This window comes from Lepus europaeus, chromosome 2 (genome assembly GCF_033115175.1).
Source record: "Lepus europaeus isolate LE1 chromosome 2, mLepTim1.pri, whole genome shotgun sequence".
Classification (NCBI taxonomy): domain Eukaryota; kingdom Metazoa; phylum Chordata; class Mammalia; order Lagomorpha; family Leporidae; genus Lepus; species Lepus europaeus.
In genome coordinates, this window is record NC_084828.1 from 69989338 (window position 1) to 70013674 (window position 24337).

The 24337-nt window shown below is 39.8% G+C and overlaps 1 protein-coding gene across 10 annotated transcripts in view; it reads left to right on the forward strand.

Moving 5' to 3' along the window:
• GRAMD1C (GRAM domain containing 1C) overlaps nt 1-24337 on the forward strand; it is a 138328-nt gene that overhangs the window by 106050 nt on the left and 7941 nt on the right. For all 10 annotated transcript variants that reach the window (XM_062208302.1, XM_062208293.1, XM_062208311.1 and 7 more), the window contains 6 exons: nt 6837-6974; nt 15098-15216; nt 19349-19491; nt 20225-20328; nt 21676-21852; nt 22912-22969. In XM_062208302.1, the coding sequence (XP_062064286.1) occupies nt 6837-6974; nt 15098-15216; nt 19349-19491; nt 20225-20328; nt 21676-21852; nt 22912-22969 (739 nt within the window). The remainder of the gene's footprint in view (nt 1-6836; nt 6975-15097; nt 15217-19348; nt 19492-20224; nt 20329-21675; nt 21853-22911; nt 22970-24337) is intronic.

Consider the following 24337-nt stretch of genomic DNA (forward strand, 5'->3'; position numbering starts at 1 on the left):
CCACAGTCTTGGGCTTATCATAGCATGCACTGGGCATGTAAATGAATTCACTTTTAATTTTCTTAAAATTGTGATGTAGTGAAGACACTTAAAGTCAATTAACTGGGAAGACAATGGGAAAGGTCGAAAGAATAAACTGTCCTGGAAGATTTGGCAGTGGGTATGTGCGTTTAGGTGGGGAGCAAATCGCTTTAAATGAAGCATCATTTTTATTTGAAAAGATACTATTGTGGTCTGTTTTGAGCATGCCTAGTAATAAATGAGAAGATCTCCCCCACCTTTTCCATCGCCCATATTTGGGGGACAGGATAGTCTGATGTAGCCACTTCCTGTGGGCCCATATATCCCTGACACGGATCTGCAAAGGAGCATCCTGAAATATCTCATGGAAGGACCTGAAGTAGTTTCTAGCCCAGTCCCTTTGATGTTTAGTTTAGCTGAAGTACAGATAGAGCAAGTCAGGCTAGAATCTGCAGGGGGTTGACTTTTCCTTTAATGCTCTTACTCGGTAATAGGTGGTTTAGAATCTACCAAGATTGAAGGGTGTCCTTTTTCAGGGTATTTTACTACTTCTAGAAAAGGGTGCCACTGAACAAAATGCTAAGCTTTGTGTTTTACTGCTTTTACTCATCCTAATTCAAAACTTTGGTCTACATTAATTCTCAAAATATGCTACAGAATTTATTTATTTATTGAAAAGTTCATTGCTGATGGACTTTCCCCAGCCAGAGAAAGCTGACAGACTTGGGCCAGGTTAGGGAAGGAGTCCAGAACATCTGAGAAGCTGGAGTCTGCTGGCTAATAGCAATGAGTTCGCACAATGTAGCCATATCCACAAGAAAATGATGGCTTTATTTTTGAGGCTATAACATTTCTGCCACTGATAGAACCTACCACTTCCACCTTCCCTGTTCCATGTTGTCATGGGCAGTCTCCTGTGAAACCTGTTGCAGGAAGTAGAGCCATGAGTGGAAGCTGACAAACTGGCTGAGAGCAGAGACACTTGTGTTATGGTGCAGAAGTTGGTAAGATAGGGTTTCCTACTAAAGTCATTTTATGTTAAGAATGGAAGCTGACTTATGTGGGAAGGGCACATAAGAACAGGAAAATTGGTCTCCATAAACTGCAGCTGATGGAACAAGATGAATGAGAGGCACAGCCATACAATGAGTGACAGGAGTTGGAACATCAGGCAATGCTTGTTAGTTAATAAAGTTGAGGACAAGCAGACTCTGGGGAAGGTGAGAGAAAAACGTCATGAAATGGGCTAGCATGTCAGGGAGGCCGCCATGTGACTGCACAGTCACCCGAGTAGGATCTCTGAACAGCACACTCCAATTCAGCTGTTTTTCCGGTGTAAAGAATGCCTTGAGTCAAGAAGACAGTAGGTCACCAGTTGTTAGAGAATGGAAAATCCAATTGTGTGCCCCTGATTGTTAAGCCAAGCTGCAAATCAGCTGCTTTTTCTTACATATAGTTTTACTTACCCTTAAACATTACCAGTGTATGTTTCCAGCTTCATTCCTGTCTAGGTACTTGTCCTGTATTTATGTGTCTCGCTCTACACCATTATCACTGGCCACTTTCAAACTGATATGTTTGAAATAGTATTTCTCCTTTATTGGAAGTACTAACCTGCTACTCAGTCCTTTCCCCATTTTGAAAGCATTACCTACTAACTTACTATGCTATAGCAGTGCAATTGATGATGTTGTTTGGACAGGACAAAGTATCAGGAATTTCATAAATGCGTCACTCCCAGGGAAAATAGTTTATTTCATGCATTTATTTCCTTGAACAAATATGCATTCAAAAGATATATTGTTGGCTTCTGGTTGGGAGACCACAAATTCTACTTTACCAGTTGTAATTCCACACATTTTATTTACTAATGTTTAAAAAACATGAACATATTAAAATAGGTATATGAGTAAAATTTGTTTCCTTTTAAATATAAGCAAAAAGCTTGCTTCTGAAAATTACAGTTCCAGGACTCCCTAGAGAAATGGCTAATTCTCAGGTGAGGTAGGGAAGGTATGAGTTGATCCAGAGGCATGTTTGGCAGCAGAAAGTAAGGAAGGAGGGGTGACAAAAGAGCACAGGTGGGCAGGCATTTGGTCTTGAGGCTGAGAAGCCAGCATCCCCCGTCAGAGTCCTTGCTCTGGCTCCTGACTCCAGCTTCCTGTCAATGCAAAGCCTGAGTGATGGCGCAAGTCACTGGTTTCCTGCCGCCGGTATGGAAGATCCGGATTGAGTTCCGGGATTGGGCTTGGAATGTTTCTGGTCACTGTGGGCATTTGAGGGAGTGAACCAGTTGATGGGAGCTCTCTGTCTGTCTTTTTGTATCTGTCTGTTCCCCTGCTTCCCAAATAAATTTTTAAAAATGAGCACTAGAGTCAGACTGACAGAGCTCCTAATGGCCAAAGTAATTTGAGCAACAAAATAAGTAGTGATAGTATTATTAATAACATTAAGAATAAAATAACTATTCAAGAATCCATACTGATAAAAATAAATAACGGATGGCTGGCGCCATGGCTCAACAGGCTAATCCTCCGCCTTGCGGCGCCGGCACACCGGGTCCTAGTCCCGGTCGGGGCGCCGGATTCTGTCCCGGTTGCCTCTCTTCCAGGCCAGCTCTCTGCTATGGCCCGGGAAGGCAGTGGAGGATGGCCCAGGTCCTTGGGCCCTGCACCAACATGGGAGACCAGGAGAAGCACCTGGCTCCTGGCTTCGGATCAGCGCGATGCACCGGCCGCAGCAGCCATTGGAGGGTGAACCAACGGCAAAGGAAGACCTTTCTCTCTCTCTCTCTCACTAAACACTCTGCCTGTCAAAAATAGAAAATAAAATAAATAAATAAATAATGGAATAAATGCATATATTATAGGGGAGGGGGAGAAGAAAGCACAAATCTTCCCTATGTATTTCCAAATAATATACTCACTGTGTATGTACCTTCTCTTTTGGGGAGTGGAGCTTAATTCTCTTGCTTTTGGGTATGGGTCGTACTTAGTGACTCATTGCCAATGAATAGAATATGGAAAGGAGAAAATAGTAACTTTATAATGGAAAAGTCTGCTTATGCAACTGATCAAGTTTAAAATCATCATCAGCCATATTGAGATATCCTGTACTACCTGAGTTTGATTATAAGGGCACTTCACCTTTATCATATTCTTTTCTAAAATCCATAACCCTCGTCTAATCATGGAGGAGCATCAGATGATGTCTCAAATTGAGGGAGATTCTGTAAAATTCCTGACCAGTATTCTTCAAGTGTCAAGGTCATAAAGAGACAAGGAAAGGGGCCAGCACTGTGGGATAGTGGGTTAAGCTGCTGCCCGCAACACTGGCATTTCATATGGGTGCTGGTTCATGTCCCAGGTGCTCCGTTTCTGATCCAGCTCTCTGATAATGTGCCTGGGAAGGCAGCAGAAGATGGCTCAAAGTAAACCAGCAGATGGAGTTTGAATTGGATCCATGTGCAGAAAAAGGACATTACTGGGAAAATTAAAAAAGAACACAGCCTAGTTTAATTAATTGTAAATCTCAGATTATTCCAACATAAAAAGTTTCTAAAAAGGTTGCAAGTTCAAACTCTTATATATAAAAGTAAATCCTAAGATTTTCAGAAGTAATTGGTTCATTTAAAAATAGCCAAGCACCAGGGCTGGCGCTGTGGTGTAAAGCCGCTGCCTGCAGTGCTGGCATCTCATATGGGCGCCAGATAGAGTCCCGGCTGCTCCACTTCTGATCCAGCTCTCTGATGATGGCTTGGGAAAGCATTAGAAGATGCCCAAGTCCTTGGGCCCCTGCACCCATTGGGGGACCTGAAAGATGCTCCTGGCTCCTGGCTTCGGATCAGCTCAGTTCTGGCCGTTGTGGCCATTTGGGGAGTGAACCAGTGGATGGAAGACCTCTCTCTGTGTATGTCTCTATCTCGCTCTCTGTGTTTCAGATAAATAAAAATAAATCTTTAAAAAGATAGCCAAGCACTGGGTATACATAGGTGTTTAAATATGTATACATAACATATGTAACATAGTTTCTACTTACATAGAACTTAGAGTCCATTGCTGGAGAGAAACAAGTCAATAAGGTAATCAGAATACAATTAAAATTGGTATTGATTCTGTGAAAGAAATGGGTAGGATCAATAGTATCACTTATATATGCTTACTTTCTTTGTGAATATTTGAATTATTTTACAGCAAAGATGTAATACTTCTGTCAGCAAAAGCTGTTTCCCAAGCCTACTTGGGAAGTTACCTCCCCAAACCATTGCAAACTGCCTACATTCAGTGGTTCATTTCTCTACCAAAAAAGCTGTTATTTTTTCAGATTGCAGGGAATAGTTTTTGACTACATATAGTATTTTGCATGAAGAAGGTAATCAATACCTACCAGGTATCCTTAAGTTAGTTGCACTTGTAACAAAAGAGAAAGACACAAATCATTTAATGAGGGAGTGATAGTTGGGGGTTAAGCCAGAACTAGGAGAGATTTTCTGATTCATAGACCATTGTCCTTTTACCTAACCAGACCATTTCCCAATTATTAGTATTGACTGATGCTTCACACTGATAATTTTTAAAGTTTTATTTATTTATTTATTTATTTTGACAGGCAGAGTGGACAGTGAGAGAGAGAGAGACAGAGAGAAAGGTCTTCCTTTGCCATTGGTTCACCCTCCAATGGCCGCTGCGGCCGGCGCATCACATTGATCTGAAGGCAGGAGCCAGGTGCTTCTCCTGGTCTCCCATGCTGGTGCAGGGCCCAAGCACTTGGGCCATCCTCCACTGCACTCCTGGGCCATAGCAGAGGGCCTGGAAGAGGGGCAACCGGGACAGAATCCGGCGCCCCGACCGGGACTAGAACCCGGTGTGCCAGTGCCGCAGGCGGAGGATTAGTCTATTGAGCCGCGGCGCTGGCTAAAGCTTTATTTTTGAAATATGGGGAGCTTTGGGCCAGCGCTGTGGTGCAGTGGGTTAAAGCCTCCGCCTGCTGTGCTGGCATCCCATATGGGGACCGGTTCATGTCCCAGCTGCTCCACTTCCAATTCAACTCTGCTATGGCCTGGGAAAGCAGTAAAAGATGGCCCAAGTCCTTGGGACCTCGTACCCATATGGGAGACCTGGAAGAAGCTCCTGGCTCCTGGCTTCGAATTGGTGCAGCTCTGGCTGTAGCAGCCATATGGGGAGTGAACCAGCAGATGGAAGACCTCTCTCTCTCTCTCTCTCTGCCTCTCTATAACTCTGCCTTTCAAATAAATAAATAAATCTTTTTCAAAAAAAGAAATATGGGGAGCTTTTGTCACAGTTCTCAATTTGTATTGATGAGTTATAATCCTTGAAATAATAATAATCATGGTCCTAAAATCATTACAGTTTTATATTGGATTGCTTTTGCTGCTGCTTTTATTATACCAAGCACCTATTCCTGCTTCTCTCTCTCTCTCTCTCTCTCTCTCTCTCTCTCTCTTCCCCTTTCTTTTCTTTCTCTCCCTCTCTCCTTTTGATTTTTCTGAGTCAAACTCCTGATGGTATAAACCATAGGGCAAGACTGTGTGCTCCAGAGCTGAAGTGGTTCAAGTTCCAGATCGGTCACTCACTAGCCATGGTGCCTTGGCAATTCTCTCTGTGCTTCAGTTTCTTCATCTGTACCGTGGAGATGGTGACAATGATAATACCACTACTGCAGTGAGGAGGAGTAAAAACTTGTAAAGTTCTTAGGGTAATGTCTGATATTTGTATAGTAAGTAACTATGTAATTATGGGTTATTTTATTTTTAAAAATATCTTTATTTACTTTCATTGTATTTGAAAGGCAGAAAGACACACAGAGAGAAGCACACAGAAAGAAAGATCTTCTATCCACTACATCCACTAGGTCATTCCCCAAATGCCTGCAATTTCCAGGGCTGGGTCAGGCAGAAGCCAGGAACTTGGAACTCTTTCTAGGTCTCCCACTTGGGTGGCAGCAACCCAGCTTGTGAGCCATCATCTGCTGCCTCTCAGGGTGCACATTAGCAGGAAGTTGCACCCAAAAGTGGAACCAGGACTTGAATCCAGGCACTCGATATGGGATATGGTATCCCAACTTGCCAAAAGCCTACCCCCAAGTATGAGCTACTCATACAGGGAATGTGAAGAAATGAATAGATACTACTTCATTTTCCAAGCACTGGTTTTCAAAATCATTATCAAGTTCCCAGAAAAAAATGGAATTTCTATTAGGCATTATTTAGCTTTGAAGAATTCTTTTCAGAAGATTTTTTTTTTTCAGTTCTTTCAATACGTGGTATTGAGAATATGTTGTGAATATATTGACCCTTGTCTTAGGGGAGCCTACATTAAGACCACTTGAAATATTCTTCAGGTTGACAAGTAAGAGTGTGTGGCAGGTTCACAGCCCTTGATAACTTAGTAGTTACTGATAGTAAGTACATGCACAAATAGTATCTGCTAATTGCTGTGATGATAGATACCATCATATTTGTCTCAATTATTGTTCTTGTCAATAATTTGAAATACTCTTTTGAGTGACTTATTATGGGAGCTTGAGCTCATTCAAGTTAAATATTTCTACATATGGGAGATACATAGTTAACTATATGTTATATATGGTACATAATGTACCATTATTTATATATGTATAATTATATATGGTACATATGTTATTAATCCCAATTGGAGTTTTAATAGTATCTTGGAATATGCTGACCATTTTAATTACATTTAAAAATGATTTTATGCCAAAAACAAAACAAGAACATCACCAAAAGTTGAAATTACCTTTCTTTGATTTCTTTTCTGTGTTTCTGTTTTTTCTAGAAAATCTTCCTGAGAAAGATCTTCATGGAAGACTTTATATCAACCGTGTTTTCCATATCAGTGCTGAGAGAATGTTTGAATTGCTCTTCACCAGTTCACGCTTTATGCAGAGATTTACCAATTCCAGAAATATAATAGGTTGGTCCTTGTGTCTTACATAATGATACATTTGGGAGAATTTTCTGATTCTTAGAGGGTTGAGCTTATATAAACTGTTTTGTTATGAGGAAAAATTTGACATGTTTTGATTTCTTTTGATGACATATAAACTGATATTTAAATGTCTGGTTAAACTCACATGTTAACAGTTTATTTAATTAGGCAGATGCTATCTTCAATTAAGTTCTGATCCTTTGAGAACTAAAACTACACCTATTTACATTATTTATTCATATAACAGTTCAGTTAGATTGAATTCAGAGCGTCTCATTGTGGAACAATTAGATGCTAGTATAGTATATGCTGGAACAATCACTTTGCCAAATGGTGTAACAGTATCTTCCAAAGCTATGAATTCTCTGTGCTCCAGTAATTTCACTCCTATCAGGGCTCCAAACTCAAAACAGTCCAAATATCCATCAATAATAGAATGGAAAAACAAATTGTGTATGTTCCCACAAAAGAATGGTATGGCAACTAAAAAATAAACTACTGCTACTTATAATAATATGAGCAAATCTCACAGGCACAATGTTAAGCAAAAGAATCCAGATACAAGTGGAGGATGGCCCAAGTGTTTGGACCCCTGCCACCCATGTGGGAGACTAGGAGGAAGCAATTGATTCCTGCCTTCGGGCCAGCTCCAGCCATTGCCGCCATTTGGGGAGTGAACATGTGGATAGAGGACCTCTCTCTGACTCTCTCTCTCTCTCTCTCTAACTTTGCTTTCAGGAAAAAAAAATCTTAACAAAAGAATACATACTATATAATTTTTTAAAAGATTTATTTATTTATTTGCAAAGCAGAGTGTCCGGGAGAAACAGAGGTTTTTCCATCTCTTAGTTAGTTCCCCAAATACCCACAATGCCTGAGGCTGTTGAAGCCAGGGGCTAGGAGAAACTCCATCTGAGTCTCCCATGTGGGTGGCAGGGACTCAAGCACTTTGGCCATATTCAGCTGCTTTCTCAGGTGCATTAGCAGGGAGCTGGATTGGAAGTAGAGCAGCTGGGACTTGAACCATGGCTCCTATATGGGATGCCAGTGTTGCAAGTGGTGGCCTAACCCACTGTGCCACAATGCTGGCCCCTATATAATTTCTTTTTATAAAGTTAAAACAGGTAATTTCTGAGAATAAAATCAATATAATAGTAGTTACTTACCATTGTGGAGAGTTCGGTGGGTAAAGTCTAGGAGGAAGCTTTTGGGGTGGGGATGGTCTGTCTTGATCTAAGTGTGGTCAAATGTGTGTTTCCCTTGTGAAAATTGTGGACCTTGGGGCTGGCATTGTGGCTCCAGCATCCCATATGAGCACTAGTTTAAGTCCTATATGCTCTACCTCTAATCCAGCTACCTGCTAATGTGCCTGGGAAAGCAGCAGAAGTGCTTGGACCCCTGCCACCCACGTGAGAAACCTGATGGAGCTCCAGGCTCCTGGCATCTTCAGCCTTGCCCAGCCCTGGTCATTGTGGCCATTTTGGGGATGACCGAGTAGATTGAAGATTCTCTCTCTCTTTCTTTCTCTCTCTGTCTATAATTCTGCCTTTCAAATAAATAAATAAATTTTTTAAAAATGGCATTATACACTCAAGATTACAGTATCTGTGATATGATTCAAAGAAAGTATAAAAGAAGGTTGCATTTAGGAAATTATTTAAATTCATAAAAGAATTTCATTGATAATGTATTAAAAGTTCTCTCATGGTAAACATCTCGAATAAGCTTCTGGTTAGTTTGAAACTGAATCTGTCCTCAATGTTGCCAGATACTTTGTTGATTTGGGGAGCACATGGTTTAGCTTACTCTATGAAATTAGAACAGAGCAGCAGCAGATTCATGTAAGGTGAGTCAGTTGACATAGTCAAAGAAAAAGTGCTTCTACAGTCAATTTAAATACAGTTTATATTCAGGGGGTTTTAATAACCACTTGATATTATTATTTATTTGAAACTTCTGCATAAATGTAATTATGGATGATAAAATTGATGTGGATTCTAGATACAAAAATCATGTTTTCCTATTATCTATAATAGAGTAACAATGATTTCTAACTGATAGCTGTTGAGTCTTGTGATTATATTAAGAGTTGCATGATTTTAAAAAATCATTTATTTCTCTTTTGCTCTATTTAACTTGTTATTATCTTTTCTGGATTTATTTTATATTTTCTTATTTTCCTTTTCTACGTGGAGAACTGTTGGGTATATAATTTCCCTTAATTTTCTTTCTTTCTTTTGAATTTTAAATGTATTTACTAGGCAGAGAAACAGAGACAGACAGACAGAGATCTCTCATCTAATGGTCCACGCCCCAAATGCCAGCAACAGCTGAGGCTGGGCCAGGCCAACGCTGGGAGCTGGATACTCAATCCAGTCTTCCATGTGGTGGCAGAGACCCAACTACTTGAGGCATCACCTGTTGCTTCCCAAGGTGCACACTGAAAGGAAGCTGAAACATGAAGCAGAGCTGGGACTCAAACTCAGGCACTCTGCTCTGGGATGTGGGTGTCCAAGGCCCATGAAGAACATCTTACTCTATGCTAGTACTCAATGAAATTTGTCTTTTGAAACACAACTGCACTTGTCTGCTGTCACATCAAGCTTCAATATGGGTGACTATATCTGCTGTTATAAATGACTTTTGGAAGCAAAAGATTCTGGTTACTTTTTTTTTTTTGACAGGCAGAGTGTATAGTGAGAGAGAGACAGAGAGAAAGGTCTTCCTTTGCCGTTGGTTCACCCTCCAATGGCCGCTGCGGACAGCGCATCATGCTGATCCGAAGCCAGGAGCCAGGTGCTTCTCCTGGTCTCCCATGCTGGTGCAGGGCCCAAGCACTTGGGCCATCCTCCACTGCCTTCCCGGGCCACAGCAGAGAGCTGGCCTGGAAGAGGGACAACCGGGATAGAATCCGGCGCTCCGACCGGGACTAGAACCCGGTGTGCCGGCGCCGCAAGGCGGAGGATTAGCCTGTTAAGCCACGGCGTGGGCCCTGGTTACTTTCAAATCTAAATGGGCTCCTTGCTAGTTATACCTATAATTAGTAAGAAGCTTTGCCCTCCAAAAGAATCTTGTTATGATTTCAAATCACAGTGTTATCCTCTGAACTTATTACCTGGTAATCAAAGTTATATTTTTAGAGGGTGAGTTTCAGGGGCTTCTTTTAAAAAATATTAAGAACTTTGTTTTAAATGTTTTTGTTTGAACAATTATGTTTGGATTTAATTGCAGCATTGAAATGACTACTACTGGGTCTAATTTTTTTTCTTCATTAGGTAAATTTAAATCAATATTCTCTTTAATCTTTTGTTTATAACTGTATGACACTACTTGTAATTGAAAGGTCAGTTTTGGCCGGTGCCGCGGCTCACTAGGCTAATCCTCCACCTGCAGGCCAGCACCCCGGGTTCTAGTCCCGGTTGGTGTGCCAGGTACTAGTCCCGGTTGCTCCTCTTTCTGTCCAGCTATCTGCTGTGGCCCGGGAAGGCAGTGGAGGATGGCCCAAATGCTCGGGCCCTGCACCCGAATGGGAAACCAGGAGGAAGAGCCTGGCTCCTGGCTTCGGATCAGCAGGCAGCGCCGGCCATGGCGGCCATTAGGGGAGTGAACCAACGGAAGGAAGACCTTTCTCTCTGTCTCTCTCTCACTGTCTATAACTGTCTCTCTCTCTCTCTCTCTCTCACTGTCTAACTCTGCCTGTCAAAAAAATTAACAAAAAAAAAAAAAGAAAGGTCCGTTTTAAGTCTTTCTGCTCAACTTTTTCATTTGGAAAAAAGCAAACCTTCAGAAAAGTTGCAAGTTTAACAATACTCATACTTTTTCCTAGATTCACTGATTTTTTAATTATGGTAAAATATACATAACACAACTTACCATTTGTAAATGTACAGTTTTGTGACATTAAATAAATTCATATTTTATGCAAGCATCATCACCATGCATCTCCATACCTTGTTCATCTTCCTAAGCTGAAAGTCTGTATATCTTAAGCAATAGGTTGCTATTTTCCCCTCCCCCCAATTCCTGATGACTGCCATTTTATTTTCTGTTTGTATAAATTTGAGGTATCCTGGATATCTCATGTATGAGGAATCTTAAATATTGGTCCTTTGTGACTGGTGTAATGCATTCAAGGTTCATCCATGTTGTAGCATGTGTCAGAATTTCATTCCTTTTTAAGTCTGACTAATAGTCCATTGTACGCAGATACCATGTTTTGTTTATCCATTCATCTGTTAATGATGTTTTAGGGTATTTGCATCATTTAGATATTGTAACAAATGCTTCTCTGAACATTAACGTACAATATCTATTTGAATCTTTGTTTTTTTTAAAGATTTATTTATTTATTTGAAAGGCAAAGTTATAGAGAGACAAAGGCAGAGAGAGAGAGAGAAAGAGAGAGAGAGGTTTTCCATCTGTTGGTTCACTCTCCAAATGGCAGCAACGGCAGAACTGAACTGATCTGAAGCCAGGAGCCAGGAGCCAGCAGCTTCTTACGGGTCTCCCACGCGGGTGCAGGGGTCCAAGCACTTGGGCTATCTTCTTCTACTTTCCCAGGCCACAGCAAAGAGCTGGATCAGAAGTGGAGCAGCTGGGACTCTAACCGATGCCCATATGGGATACCGGAACTGCAGGCAGTGGCTTTACCCACTACCCCACAGCACCAGCCCCTGAATCCTTGTTTCAGTTCTTAGGAGTGAATACCTAAAAGTGGAATTGCTGCATCAAGTGACCATTCTATGCTTATTTTTTGAAGAGAGGGCCTACTGCTTTCCATTGTGACTGCACTGTTTTACATTCCCTTCAACAATGCAAAAATTTTTCAATTTCTCCACACCTTTGGCAACACTTTTCTTTTTTTTTTTTTAAATAATGGTTAACCCAATGGATTTGAAGATTTACCAATTTAAAAACTTATTACATTGAAGTGTTTTTAAAGTATCAGTTTTACAAGTCCTTCTATTTATTATTTTAGCTAAATATATCAAAATGGCTCACATGTCCTTTTGTGTACTGCTGCCATTTTTTTTATTTTCACGCCAGATGTTTTATATTATGAAGAGCTTTACTGAGGTATTAGAAGACTGACTATTCCAAGATGATGTTCTAGTACATAATATTCAGTAGGCCTTGTTGGTGACATTGCTGAAAATACAAAATGGAAAAATACTTTTCTCTTGTTGAGTATTATATATTTTTTTAAATTTTTTAAAAAATTTTTTTTTTGACAGGCAGAGTGGACAGTGAGAGAGAGACAGAGAGAAAGGTCTTCCTTTTTGCCGTTGGTTCACCCTCCTGTGGCCGGCGCACCGTGCTGATCCGATGGCAGGAGCCAGGTACTTATCCTGGTCTCCCATGGGGTGCAGGACCCAAGCACTTGGGCCATCCTCCACTGCACTCCCTGGCCACAGCAGAGAGCTGGCCTGGAACAGGGGCAACCGGGACAGGATCGGTGCCCCAACCGGGACTAGAACCCGGTGTGCCAGCACCGCAAGGCGGAGGATTAGCCTAGTGAGCCGCGGCGCCGGCCGTTGAGTATTATATTTTTAACAGCAAAATCCAATGATATGTTTAAATTCTAACAGTCTATTATTGGTATCATTTTCCTGAAACAGACTGATTTTGACCAAAGTAATCTTAAGTAAAATATTTTAATAATATATGGAAACATATTTAAAATTAATTGTATGTCTTCTTTCATGTTCACCTAAGTAAATTGTTTTTACAGCACATCCTAGATAATAGATTCCATGGTTTGTGATGGTGCTTTTTAAACTTAGTTGTAAGGTTTTGCCAGATACTCAAAAGGCAGCTTCAGGATCCCTCATTAAATTCCTAGACTTAGTTTTATAGAAGAAGTTGAATAAAATTGGTTATATCATAAAGCCTTGTTGTATTCCTTTGACGATGGATAATGGGTTAGGTGAAGGCTCTTGTGCTTTAGGATGTTGATGAATAGAAACTAAACATACTGAGAAATTGCCTAAATCCATTTGTGCTCTCCTTCAGTTATTTCTTCAGGTCTTTGAGTAGAGTTTATAATGCTCTTATCTCTACTTCCCTAGTTTTGGGGCTGCATGAAATGACCTTCACTGTATAGTGCTGTGTTCTACAGCTGTAATCTCTGTTCGAAGGGTGTTTTCACTCACTGTGTTTTCCCTAAGTAATAAAAAGAGGATTTCTACTAATATCTTGCCTTAAATAGAAAGGATTCTATATCCTTCTTAATATAAAAGATTATATAATAACTTATATTCCATTGCCCTACCTTGATTAAAGATTTTAGCAGACAAGCAACTAATTAGATGATTTCTCTACAAGTTGGTACCAGGGTCATATTGTTGGATAAAGACAGATATCCTTCAAAGTTTTTTTAAAAAGATTTATTTATTTTACTTGAAAGAGTTACACAGAAAGAAAAGGAGAGGCGGAGAGAGAGAGAGGTCTTCCATCCGCTGGTTCACTTCCAAACTGGCTGCAATGGCTGGAGCTGCGCCGATCCAAAGCCAGGAGCCAGGATCTTCTTCTGGGTCTCCCACATGGCTGCAGAGGCCCAAGGGCCTGGGCCATCTTCCACTGCTTTCCCAGGCCACAGCAGAGAGCTGCATAGGAAGTGGAGCAGCCGGGACTTGAACCGGCGCCCACATGGGATGCTGACACTGCAGGTGGCGGCCCTACTAGCTATGCCACAGCGCTAGCCCCTCCTTCAAAGTTTTCCACTCAGTGGTGGGAATGTTGAAGTGTTCTTCTGTCTCAGATGAGGCCAGGACCACTGTTTCTCTTCATAGGTATTAGGATCTTAAAAAAAAGAAGCCTATAGGTGAACCAACTTTTAATTTTATATTCAAAAAAAGAAAAAGTGTATAAATAGAAAATAATTTATAAATAAATGGATCAGAGTTGGAGAACATGTCACATATGAGAAAGTTCATGGAAATGAATATTATGAAAAAACTATGTGTGGTTTCCTACATTTTTTGTACCCAGACAAATCCTTATCTTCTAATTCCAATTTTTCACAAATGAAGAACCATTGTATAAGGAGAGTGACTAATATTTAAACTCTCTTTTAATGTTAAACTTACCAAACACAGTTATAAGGAGTTTAGGACTTGTCAGAAATAAAAATCTGGGGAGGTGGCAGTGGATTAAGTTGCTGCTTGGCTGGCCTGCAACCCATATCTGAGTGCCTAGGGAGTCCCACCTCTGTGTCTTCTTCTTTCTTCTTTCTTCTTTCTTCTTTCTTCTTTCTTCTTTCTTCTTTCTTCTTTCTTCTTTCTTCTTTCTTCTTTCTTCTTTCTTCTTTCTTCTTTCTTCTTCTTCTTCTTCTTCTTCTTCTTCTTCTTCTTCTTCTTCTTCCTTCTTCCTTCTTCCTTCTTCCTTCTTCCTTCTTCCTTCTTCCTTCTTCCTTCTTCTTCCTTCTTCTTCCTCCTTCTTCTCCTTCCTCCTTCTTCTCCTTCCTTCTTCTCCTTCCTCCTCCTCTCCTTCCTCCTCCTCCTTCTCCTTCTCCTCCTTCTTCTTTTAAAGATTTATTTATTTTGAAAGGCAGAGCTACAGAGAGACAGAGTCAAAGAGAGAGAGAGAGAGAGAGAGGTCTTCCATCCATTGGTTCATTCCCCAGATGACTACAATGGCCAGAGCTGTGCTGATCTGAAGCCAGGAGCCAGGAGCCTCTTCTAGGTCTTCTGCATGGGTGCAGGGGCCCAAGGACCTGGGCCATCCTATACTGCTTTCCTAGGCCATAGCAGAGAGTTGAATCAGAACTGGCACCCACATGAGGTGCCGGCACTGTAGGTGGTGGCTTCGCCCGCTTTGCCACAACACTGGCCCCAGCATCTCTGCTTCTAATTCAGCTTCCTGCTGATCCATCTGGAGACAGCAGATGATGGCCCTAGGACATGGGTTCCTGCCACCCATGGGGGATGCCTGGATGGAGTTTCTGGCACTTGGCTTTGGCCTGGCCCATATCTGGTACACCAGCAGAAGGGAAATCTATATGTTACTCTGTCAAAAACAAAGTAGTTCTAAAGATACATCTTTGAATCCATTTGAAGTCAGAACCTTCAAATTTCTAGAACTAACTAGTTTCTGTTTGCTGTGATTAGATGTAGTATCTACTCCTTGGACAGTAGAGCCTGGAGGTGACCAACTGAGAACCATGACCTACACTATAGTCCTTAACAATCCTCTCGCTGGAAAATGCACTGCTGCCACTGAGAAGCAGGTAAGTCTGTCTGCTCTTCTGGTATTCTGAAAGAATCCTTCATGTGGGGAGAGAAGATGCCTGTTGTTGTCACCAGTTTACAACCAGGTTCAACAAATAAGTGGCAGGAGAACAAAAGGAACAGAAATGGTTGTGTCTTAAGACACTTAAGAGGCATTATAAACCATACCAATTCAATTTTAATACAAACACAGCACCAGTTTAAAAGGTATTTGTGAGATTTAAAGAATTGTAATTTCTCACGTACAATAATGGTCTTTTAGCTATATTTTAAGGAAAATAAAATTTTTAAAAGAAGTATAGTTAGAATTTATAAACACTTATCAAAGTATTTGTGGGTAAAATTGCAGTAATATCTGGGTTTCCTTTAAAAGTAACGTAGCCACACAGATGATAGTGGTAGAGTGTGAAGGTGGGGCTGGGGTACAGATGAAACAGGACTGGGCCTGAGTTAATGTTGGAGTTGGCTGATGAGGTCATGAGAATCCATTATACTTCATTTCCATCCTTTTGTGTGTTCAGTTTTTCATAATAAAATTTTTTAAAAAGAGAAACATTACAAAACTATGATTTACAGAATCATGTCACAGGTGGCTGCTGTGACACACGGGGAAGGGACTGAGTTTTCAAAATTAAATGTAAGCTATGTAATGCGACTCCTCTTTGCAGTGTGGCTGTTCTGCAAATGACATCTGAACCAGTTGTGCTCTTATACACTTGTGCATCAGTGTTTTTTTTTTTTTTATTTCTTTTTTTAAACTTTCATTTAATAAATATAAATTTCCAAAGTACAGCTTTTGGATTACAGTGGCTTTTCCCCCGCCCATAACCTCCCTCCCATCTCCTGCTCTCCCATCCCATTCGCATCAAGATTCATTTTTAATTATCTTTATATACAGAAGATCAATTTAGTATATATGTTAAGTAAAGATTTCAACAGTTTGCACCCACACAGAAACACAAAGTGTAAAGTACTGTTTGAGTACTATTTATACCGTTAATTCACATAGTCAAACACATTAAGGACAGAGATCCTACATGAGGAGTAAGTACAAAGTGACTCCTGTTGTTGACTTAACAACTGACACTCTTGTTTATGGCGTCAGTAATCTCCCTAGGCTCTTGTCATGAGCTGCCAAGGCTATGGAAGCCTCTTGAGTTCACCAACTCTGATCTTATTTAAACAAGGTCATAGTCAAAGTGGAAGTTTTCTCCTCCCTTCAGAGAAAGGTACCTCCATCTTTGATGGCCCATTCTTTCCACTGGGATCTCACTCACAGAGATCTTTCATTTAGGTTTTTTGTTTTGTTTTCTTTTGTTTTTGCCACAGTGTCTTGGCTTTCCATGCCTGTGAAACTCTCATGGGATTTTTAGCCAGATCTGAATGCCTTAAGGGCTGGTTCTGAGGCCAGAGTGCTGTTTAGGGCTTTTGCCATTCTATGAGTGTGCTGTGTATCCTGCTTCCCATGTTGGATCATTCTCTCCTTTTTAATTCTATCAGTTAGTATTAGCAGACACTAGTCTTGTTTATGTGATCCCTTTGACACTTAATCTTATCATTATGATCAATTATGGACTGAAACTGATCACTTTTACTAGTGAGATGCCATTGGTACATGCCACCTTGATGGGATTGAATTGGAATCCCCTGGCACATTTCTAACTCCACCATTTGGGGCAAGTCAGCTTGAGTATATCCCAAATTGTACATCTCCTCCCTCTCTTATTCCCACTCTTATATTTGACAGGGATCACTTTTCAGTTAAATTTAAACACCTAAGAATAATTGTGTGTTAATTACAGAGTTCAACCAATAGTATTAAGTAGAACAAAAAAAATACAAAAAGGGCTAAAGTATTAAGTTGTTCATCAACAGTCAGGACAAGGGCCGATCAAGTAATTGTTTCTCATAGTGTCATTTCACTTCAACAGGTTTTCTTTTTGGTGCTGTTAGTTGTCACCGATCAGGGAGAACATACAATATTTGTCCCTTTGGGACTGGCTTAATTCACTTAGCATGATGTTTTCCAGATTCCTCCATTTTGTTGAAAATGACCAGATTTCTTTCTTTCTTTTTTTTGTTTTACTGCTGTATAGTATTCTACAGAGTACATATCCCATAATTTCTTTATCCAGTCTTCTGTTGATGGGCATTTAGGTTGATTCCAGGTCTTAGCTATTGTGAATTGAGCTCCAATAAACATTGAGGTGCAGACACCTCTTTTATTTGCCAATTTAATTTCCTTTGGGTAATTTCCAAGGAGTGGGATGGCTGGGTTTTATTGTAGGGTTATATTAAGGTTTCTGAGGAATCTCCAGACTGACTTCCATAGTGGCTTTACCAGTTTGCATTCCCACCAACAGTGGGTTAGTGTTCCTTTTTCCCCACATCCTCGCCAGCATCTGTTGTTGGTAGATTTCTGTATGTGAGCCATTCTAACCAGGGTGAGGTGAAACCTCCTTGTGGTTTTGATTTGCATTTCCCTGATGGCTAGTGATCCTGAACATTTTTCATGTGTCTGTTGGGCATTTGGATTTCCTCTATTAAAAAATGTCTATTGAGGTCCTTGGCCCATCTCTTAAGTGGGTTGTTTGTTTTGTTGTTGTGGAGTTTCTTGATCTCTTTGTAGATTCTGGTTATTAATCCTTTATCTATTGCATAGTTTGCAAATATTTTTTCCCATTCTGTTGGTTGCCTCTTCACTTTCCTGTTTCTTTTTCAGTACAGAAACTTTTCAATTTGATGTAATCCAAATTGTTAATTTTGGCTTTGACTGCCTGTGCCTCTGGTGTCTTTTCCAAGAAGTCTTTGCCTGTGCCTGTATCTTGCAGGGTTTCTCCAATGTTCTCTAATAATTTGATGGTGTTGGGTCATAGATTTAGATCTTTAATCCATGTTGAGTGGATTTTTGTGTAAGGTGTAAGGTAGGGGTCTTGCTTCATGCTTCTGCACGTGGAAATCCAATTTTCCCAGCACCATTTGTTGAATAGACTGTTCTTGCTCCAGGAATTGGTTTTAGATCCTTGATTAAATATAAGTTGGCTGTAGATGTTTGGGTTGATTTCTGGTGTTTCTATTCTGTTCCATTGGTCTATCCATCTGTTTCTGTACCAGTACCATGCTGTTTTGATTATAACTGCCCTGTAGTATGTCTGGAAATCTGGTATTGTGATGCCTGCAGCTTTGTTTTTGTTGTACAAGATGTGCATCTGTGTTAAAGGGAAGTTGTTTCTTTACTTTTTTTCATGCTAAAAATTGTTTATTTATTGTATTTGAGGAGAGAGAGAGAGACAGATTAATATTCATTTGCTGGTTTATTCCCCAAATGCCTGCAAACTTTAGGGCTGGATTAGCCCAAAACTCAATCTGGGTTTTCCATGTGGGTGGCAGGGGACCCAAGTCCTCAACTGGCCTCCAAATTTGTGCATTAGCAGGAAGCTGGAAAGGGGAGCTGAGGAGCGGAGCCAGCACTTGAACCCCAGCACTCAGATATGGTTGACTCTGTCAAATGTCCACCCTCTCCTTAGCTTTCAAAAACTTCAAAAGGTGGTCAAAAACATTTGAGGAAAGTTTGGCTTTTTGATAGTCTTTGATAACCTCGGAAACTTCTTTTTCTTCCTGAGAGGATGAGTAGAAAAGGTGTGGCTAAAATGAAAAAGTTTTGGCTGATAACCACTTTAAATCCTTTGACTGGAAACTGGTATTTTGTTTTACTGGCCTCCTCCTGCTCTTTTTTGGTGATACTTGGTCTTGTTAAATTTTAATGAATTTGGGAGTGAGGGCCCTTGTTTTGTTCAGCTAATTTTTTAATTCTTCCCCTAACAAAGACATTTACAACTCTTTATAAATTAATAAACACACAAGAGATTAAATGATTCCTTTCCCCTCCTCATGCCTAAAAGAAGAAAAAATACTGTACAATGAAATGAAAGACAGGCAACAAATACTGTTAAATACCTTCTTCTCAACTTGCAGATAGCACAACCAACATGGAGGCTCTTCTAGCTTTGTACGTGCACTTCTCATGTCTTGTAGTGTCTGAGAAGGAATCCTAGCATATATATGCTCATTGCCAAGAAACTTCAAATATTAAACATGCACTCGCAACATTTTTTTTATCTTTTTTGGCAGACACTGTATAAAGAAAGTCGAGAAGCACAATTTTATATGGTAGATGCAGAAGTCCTGACACATGACGTTCCCTACCACGATTATTTCTATACCCTGAACAGATACTGTATCATTCGCGCTTCAAAACAGAGATGCAGGCTAAGGTGAGCTATTGTAAATCAGTGTGTTCGTCAGGATAGGTTAGGTTATGCTCTGGTAATGTTAATCATGAATTCTTTGCTTTATGTAACAAAATTTTATTTCTTACTCTGATTACATGTCCAGCAGTGGTCAGCAGAGGGGTGGGGCTCCCCCTTCAAGGCTCCAGTTGATGAAACTTTTGATATACTGAGGAAACACGGTCCAGAGAAAGTGTCATTTCAGTTGCCAAAGGAAGGAAGAGTTTAAGAATTGGCCAGAACTAGTCACATGACCCTGTTTAATGGCAAGGGTCCTGGGAATTCTTAGGGAGCACATGGTGAGCAGTAACTGTGCTGCAATTGGAAATGAGAAATGATGGATTAGAGAGCAATGGTGCATCACATGCTTGGCCTGGTCTCTGTTAATGTAGTTACAACTAACATATGACCACTAGAGATTCTTATATATAGGCACTTAGAAAATTTAGCATTTATTTTGAGACTTTATTGCTATTTAGGTAAGGAAATTCATGGCTAGAGAAAGGAAAGAATATTATGGAAGTTATTTAGAAGGAAAAATTGCTAAAATTATTAGCAGTGCAGTAATTTTTTAAAAAGGTCATTATTAATGAACAAATTTTCTTTTATAATTTTAATGCCTTTGAATTCTTTTTGGCTTTCCACTGAATATAATCTTATATTTACTTACAATATTAACATAACTAAAATCTTAAATATTATTTTTCATTCTTATTAGAGTTTCCACAGATTTGAAATACAGAAAGCAACCATGGGGCCTTGTCAAATCTCTAATTGAGAAGAATTCCTGGAGTTCATTAGAGCACTATTTCAAACAGCTTGGTTTGTGATTTTTAAATTTATTTTTGTAAACTTAGCATTTATTAATAAAAATAGAGATTGAGCAGTAATTTGGATTCATAGCAGGAACTATGAATAGGTGAATGATATTACAAGGACTCTTACTCAAGTAATTCCATCTCCCACATGTCCTACCACTTGGGGAGTTCCAAAACTGTTCATGAGCCTAACAGAAACCACAGTGTAATGCTTATTATATGCCAGACTTCCAGTTATATGTCCTTTATGAATATTAACTTATTCCATACTCAGAACAACCCTGGGAGGTAGGTATGCTTATTTTCTGTTCTACTAAAGAAGAAATTGAAACCTGGTGGTTAAGTAATCTATCCACACAGCTAAGAGCTATCTCTTCTCCCTTATTCAAGGAGGCAATGAAGCTGAATGCAGGGACTGCATAACCCAGCCAAATGGGATAAACACTGTGTTCTCTAAGATTTGAAGAGTCCTCAAGCCCATACCTCCTTAATTGGGAGTCAGCTCTCCCAGCCTTATGCAGGGCTATCTAGCAATGGTATTGAGTACACAAATGGTTTTGGTGGAGGAGGGTACTGGTAGTGATACAGTTATTCTGGTTGTATATTTCTTAACATATTCATGAGTATATATATATATATATATGCATATATATATATTAATTTTAGTTGGAAGTAGAGCTAGTGGTCACTCAGCTCAGGATAACTTAAGGCTTTATCATCTAGTTTGTTGATTATTTATTTTCCTTGTCTTTCTCCTTTTATCTATTTCATTATTAAACTCCTCATCAGGAGCAGAAAAAAATGAAACTCAAAAATTTGTTTGGTTACTGGATAATGAGCTTCTAATAAAAAATATGGTGCAAGAAAAGGTTGAAACAACTGATAATAATGAGGTTGTTAGGTTATTCACAGATTTTCTTTACTAATGCTTCCCTTCCTACAAACCCTCATTGAAAATTAGAACTATCATATGTTCCTCCATCCTTTGAGGGTCACAAATACTATAACCTATCTTGGAAACCTTTCTAATGATCCAGTATAAATGGGAAGTCTGTTGTTTCCATAACTGAAACCATTACATTAATATTTAACATAGCACATGGCAAATTTGCTCTCAGGATCCCATCATTTATTAATACACATTCTTACTAGAATAATGAAACCTCGTTATGGGGTCATTGCGCTCTCTAAACCTTTTCATTACAAGTGAAGTTTGAATCTAAGCCATAAGAACCTAAGAAATGGTTAAAGAAATTACCAGAGCTTAAACAACCAACCACCAAAACCCTTGTATCTTATAGATGAGATAGTTGCACCACTATTTCAAGATTCCTTTTTTCCCCCTTCTTAGAATCAGATTTGTTAATGGAAGAATCTATGTTGAATCAGTCCATTGAAGACCCAGGAAAACTCAGTGGCCTCCGAAGGAGAAGGCGGACATTCAACCGGACTGCTGAAGCACTTCCTAAACTTTCTTCTCAACGCTCCGCTGGAGATGTGGGCTTCGATGCCAAAGGGGATCTCACAGGTGAACCAGGCTAAAGCATCTGTTTAGTCACATGAAGCAGAATGTGCTTCTTTAGTGTAAGATGCATCAGGAGGGCTCCCATTTTCCCCTCCTTTCTTGATGTTTATCACACTCTGTGTCCCTTAAAGACAACCAGTGAAGAAGTATAAAGGAAAGGCAGGCACATAGCCCAGTAGAAGTATTTTATTTGGCCCACATGGCCGACTTAAAATGTGAAATTTTTATATAAAACCTCAGCTCTGACTGCCCTGGCCTCAAATCTCTACCTAGCAGCCTGTGGTTGGAGCTCTGTAGTCACAACCCTGTTAAGACGGTGTGTTCTGCTCACCACAGCCCTCACCACAGTCACCACCCTCCATGATTCTGGGTGGCTTCACTCAGTGATTTCATGCCTAGCATTTACAGACTTCTGCCTTCTGCCTTTCACTGCTCTAAGTCCTTACTTACTGTCAGGGCCAGTATGTCCTTACATACTGCGAGACAGACTTTGACTTTTCTAATCCTTACTCTCAGGTTTGAAGACATCTGGTTTCCACTGTTATTCCCTCCTGCTCATGGCTATATAAAGCTGTCATACATTTTCCTCCTCCTACATTAGCAAATCTTCTTGTAAGACTGATGACTGTGTTTATCCACTATTTACGATGAATGACTCCTTAATTTTGGAGTTAAAAAGATTGGGCAATGGTGATGAGGATGATTTTTTTCAAAGGAGGGAAGCACTGTACATGAACCCAGTTCAAATATTATTTTCACAGAGAGTAGTTAGTAAGGTATCATGTCTGGTGTATTGAATTACTTATTTAATTTTATAATAAGTTAATTTATAATATAGGCCAAATTTGAAGGATTGCTGTAGGCTTCCTCTTTTTGAATTTGTTTCCTATTACTCAAGATAGCAAAAATCTAAAAAGAGATATTGGGAGTCACCCTGAATCACTTTGTTTTTACAAATAATTAAAAAACTGTTTTTCTAGTCCCTTTCAAATGAATAGTACATTTCGATCGGTTGTGATCACAATCCTCTTTCTAATACAGCCTTTTTCTTCTGATCCGCAGGAAGGAAAAAGGAAGTGGAAAACTACAGCACCACCCTGATTGTGGTGATGAGCGTTTTGTAAGTGTTGGTTGTGAGTGCTTATTTTTCTGTGTCTTCATTTATCTTTAACTAGTTTTCAAGAGAATTTGAATACATTTTTATATTATCGCGTAGAATTGTCACTATTTGGCTAATGTTAACCTATAAAAACAGCACTTTTATAAGTTGCAGTCTGAGGTTTTGATGTGTGATTTTCAGAAGAATTGTTAAATTTGAGGGAATATAAAGTACATGATCAATAAATGTTTATTTTTTCAACTAATCTTTTTTTTACCATGATAGATTTCTATGGGAAGTTACATAAATTGAGATAAGAAGTATTTATTTTTATATGCTAGTAAAGTCCCAATAATACTGTTTTTACTTTATTTGACTAGACCAGTGGTTCTCACACACATTATGTGAGAATCACTAGGGGAGTTTGCTAAAATACAGATTTCTCCACCTTACTGCCAGACATTGATTCAGTAGCTCTTCAGTGGGCATCAGAAGTCAGTATTTTAAAACAAACACCTCAAGTTATTCTGATGCAAGTGAGCTGAACACGACATGCTGAGAAATATTGGGACAATTAGTCTGAATCTCAGGGTGTACTATCAAACTATTCAGCCAACTTAGTCATATTTGAGTACTAATACTTACATGGCTAGGTATGATTCAAAGTAGCCCCTTAGATTTAATGGAACTGGCTTTTGTACTTTGTGATATGCTCTGGGTAATAATTTTATGGAATAAAGCTCTATATCAGCTGTTTTTTCTAGTTATACATTTCAGTACATAGAAAATGTTTGTGGTTCCTTAGAGTTTTATAACAGGTTTCACATAATGCTTACATTGGTTTGCTATAACCACTTTTAATGGCAAATATTATCAGTGTTCATTTGCATTGCTTTGTAGAAAACTATATTCATATATTTCAATGTTGATCTGTGTGTCATTTTATTTATTTATTTATTTATTTATTTAAATTTTTGACAGGCAGAGTGGACAGTGAGAGAGAGAGACAGAGAGAAAGGTCTTCCGTTGCCATTGGTTTACCCTCCAATGGCCGCTGCGGCCGGTGCACCGCGCTGCTCCAAAGCCAGGAGCCAGGTGCTTCTCCTGGTCTCCCATGGGGTGCAGGGCCCAAGCACTTGGGCCATCCTCCACTGCACTCCCTGGCCATAGCAGAGAGCTGGCCTGGAAGAGGGGCAGCTGGGACAGAATCCGGTGTGCCGGCGCCGCTAGGTGGAGGATTAGCCTGTTGAGCCACGGCGCCGGCCGATCTGTGTGTCATTTTAATACTATAAGACAGAGATCTGATTTCCTTGCTGCTACCTTAAATTAAAAATTTTTTCTCAAAGGGTGAAGGTGAATATTTTAATTTTTAAGGGCAAGTCAGTATTT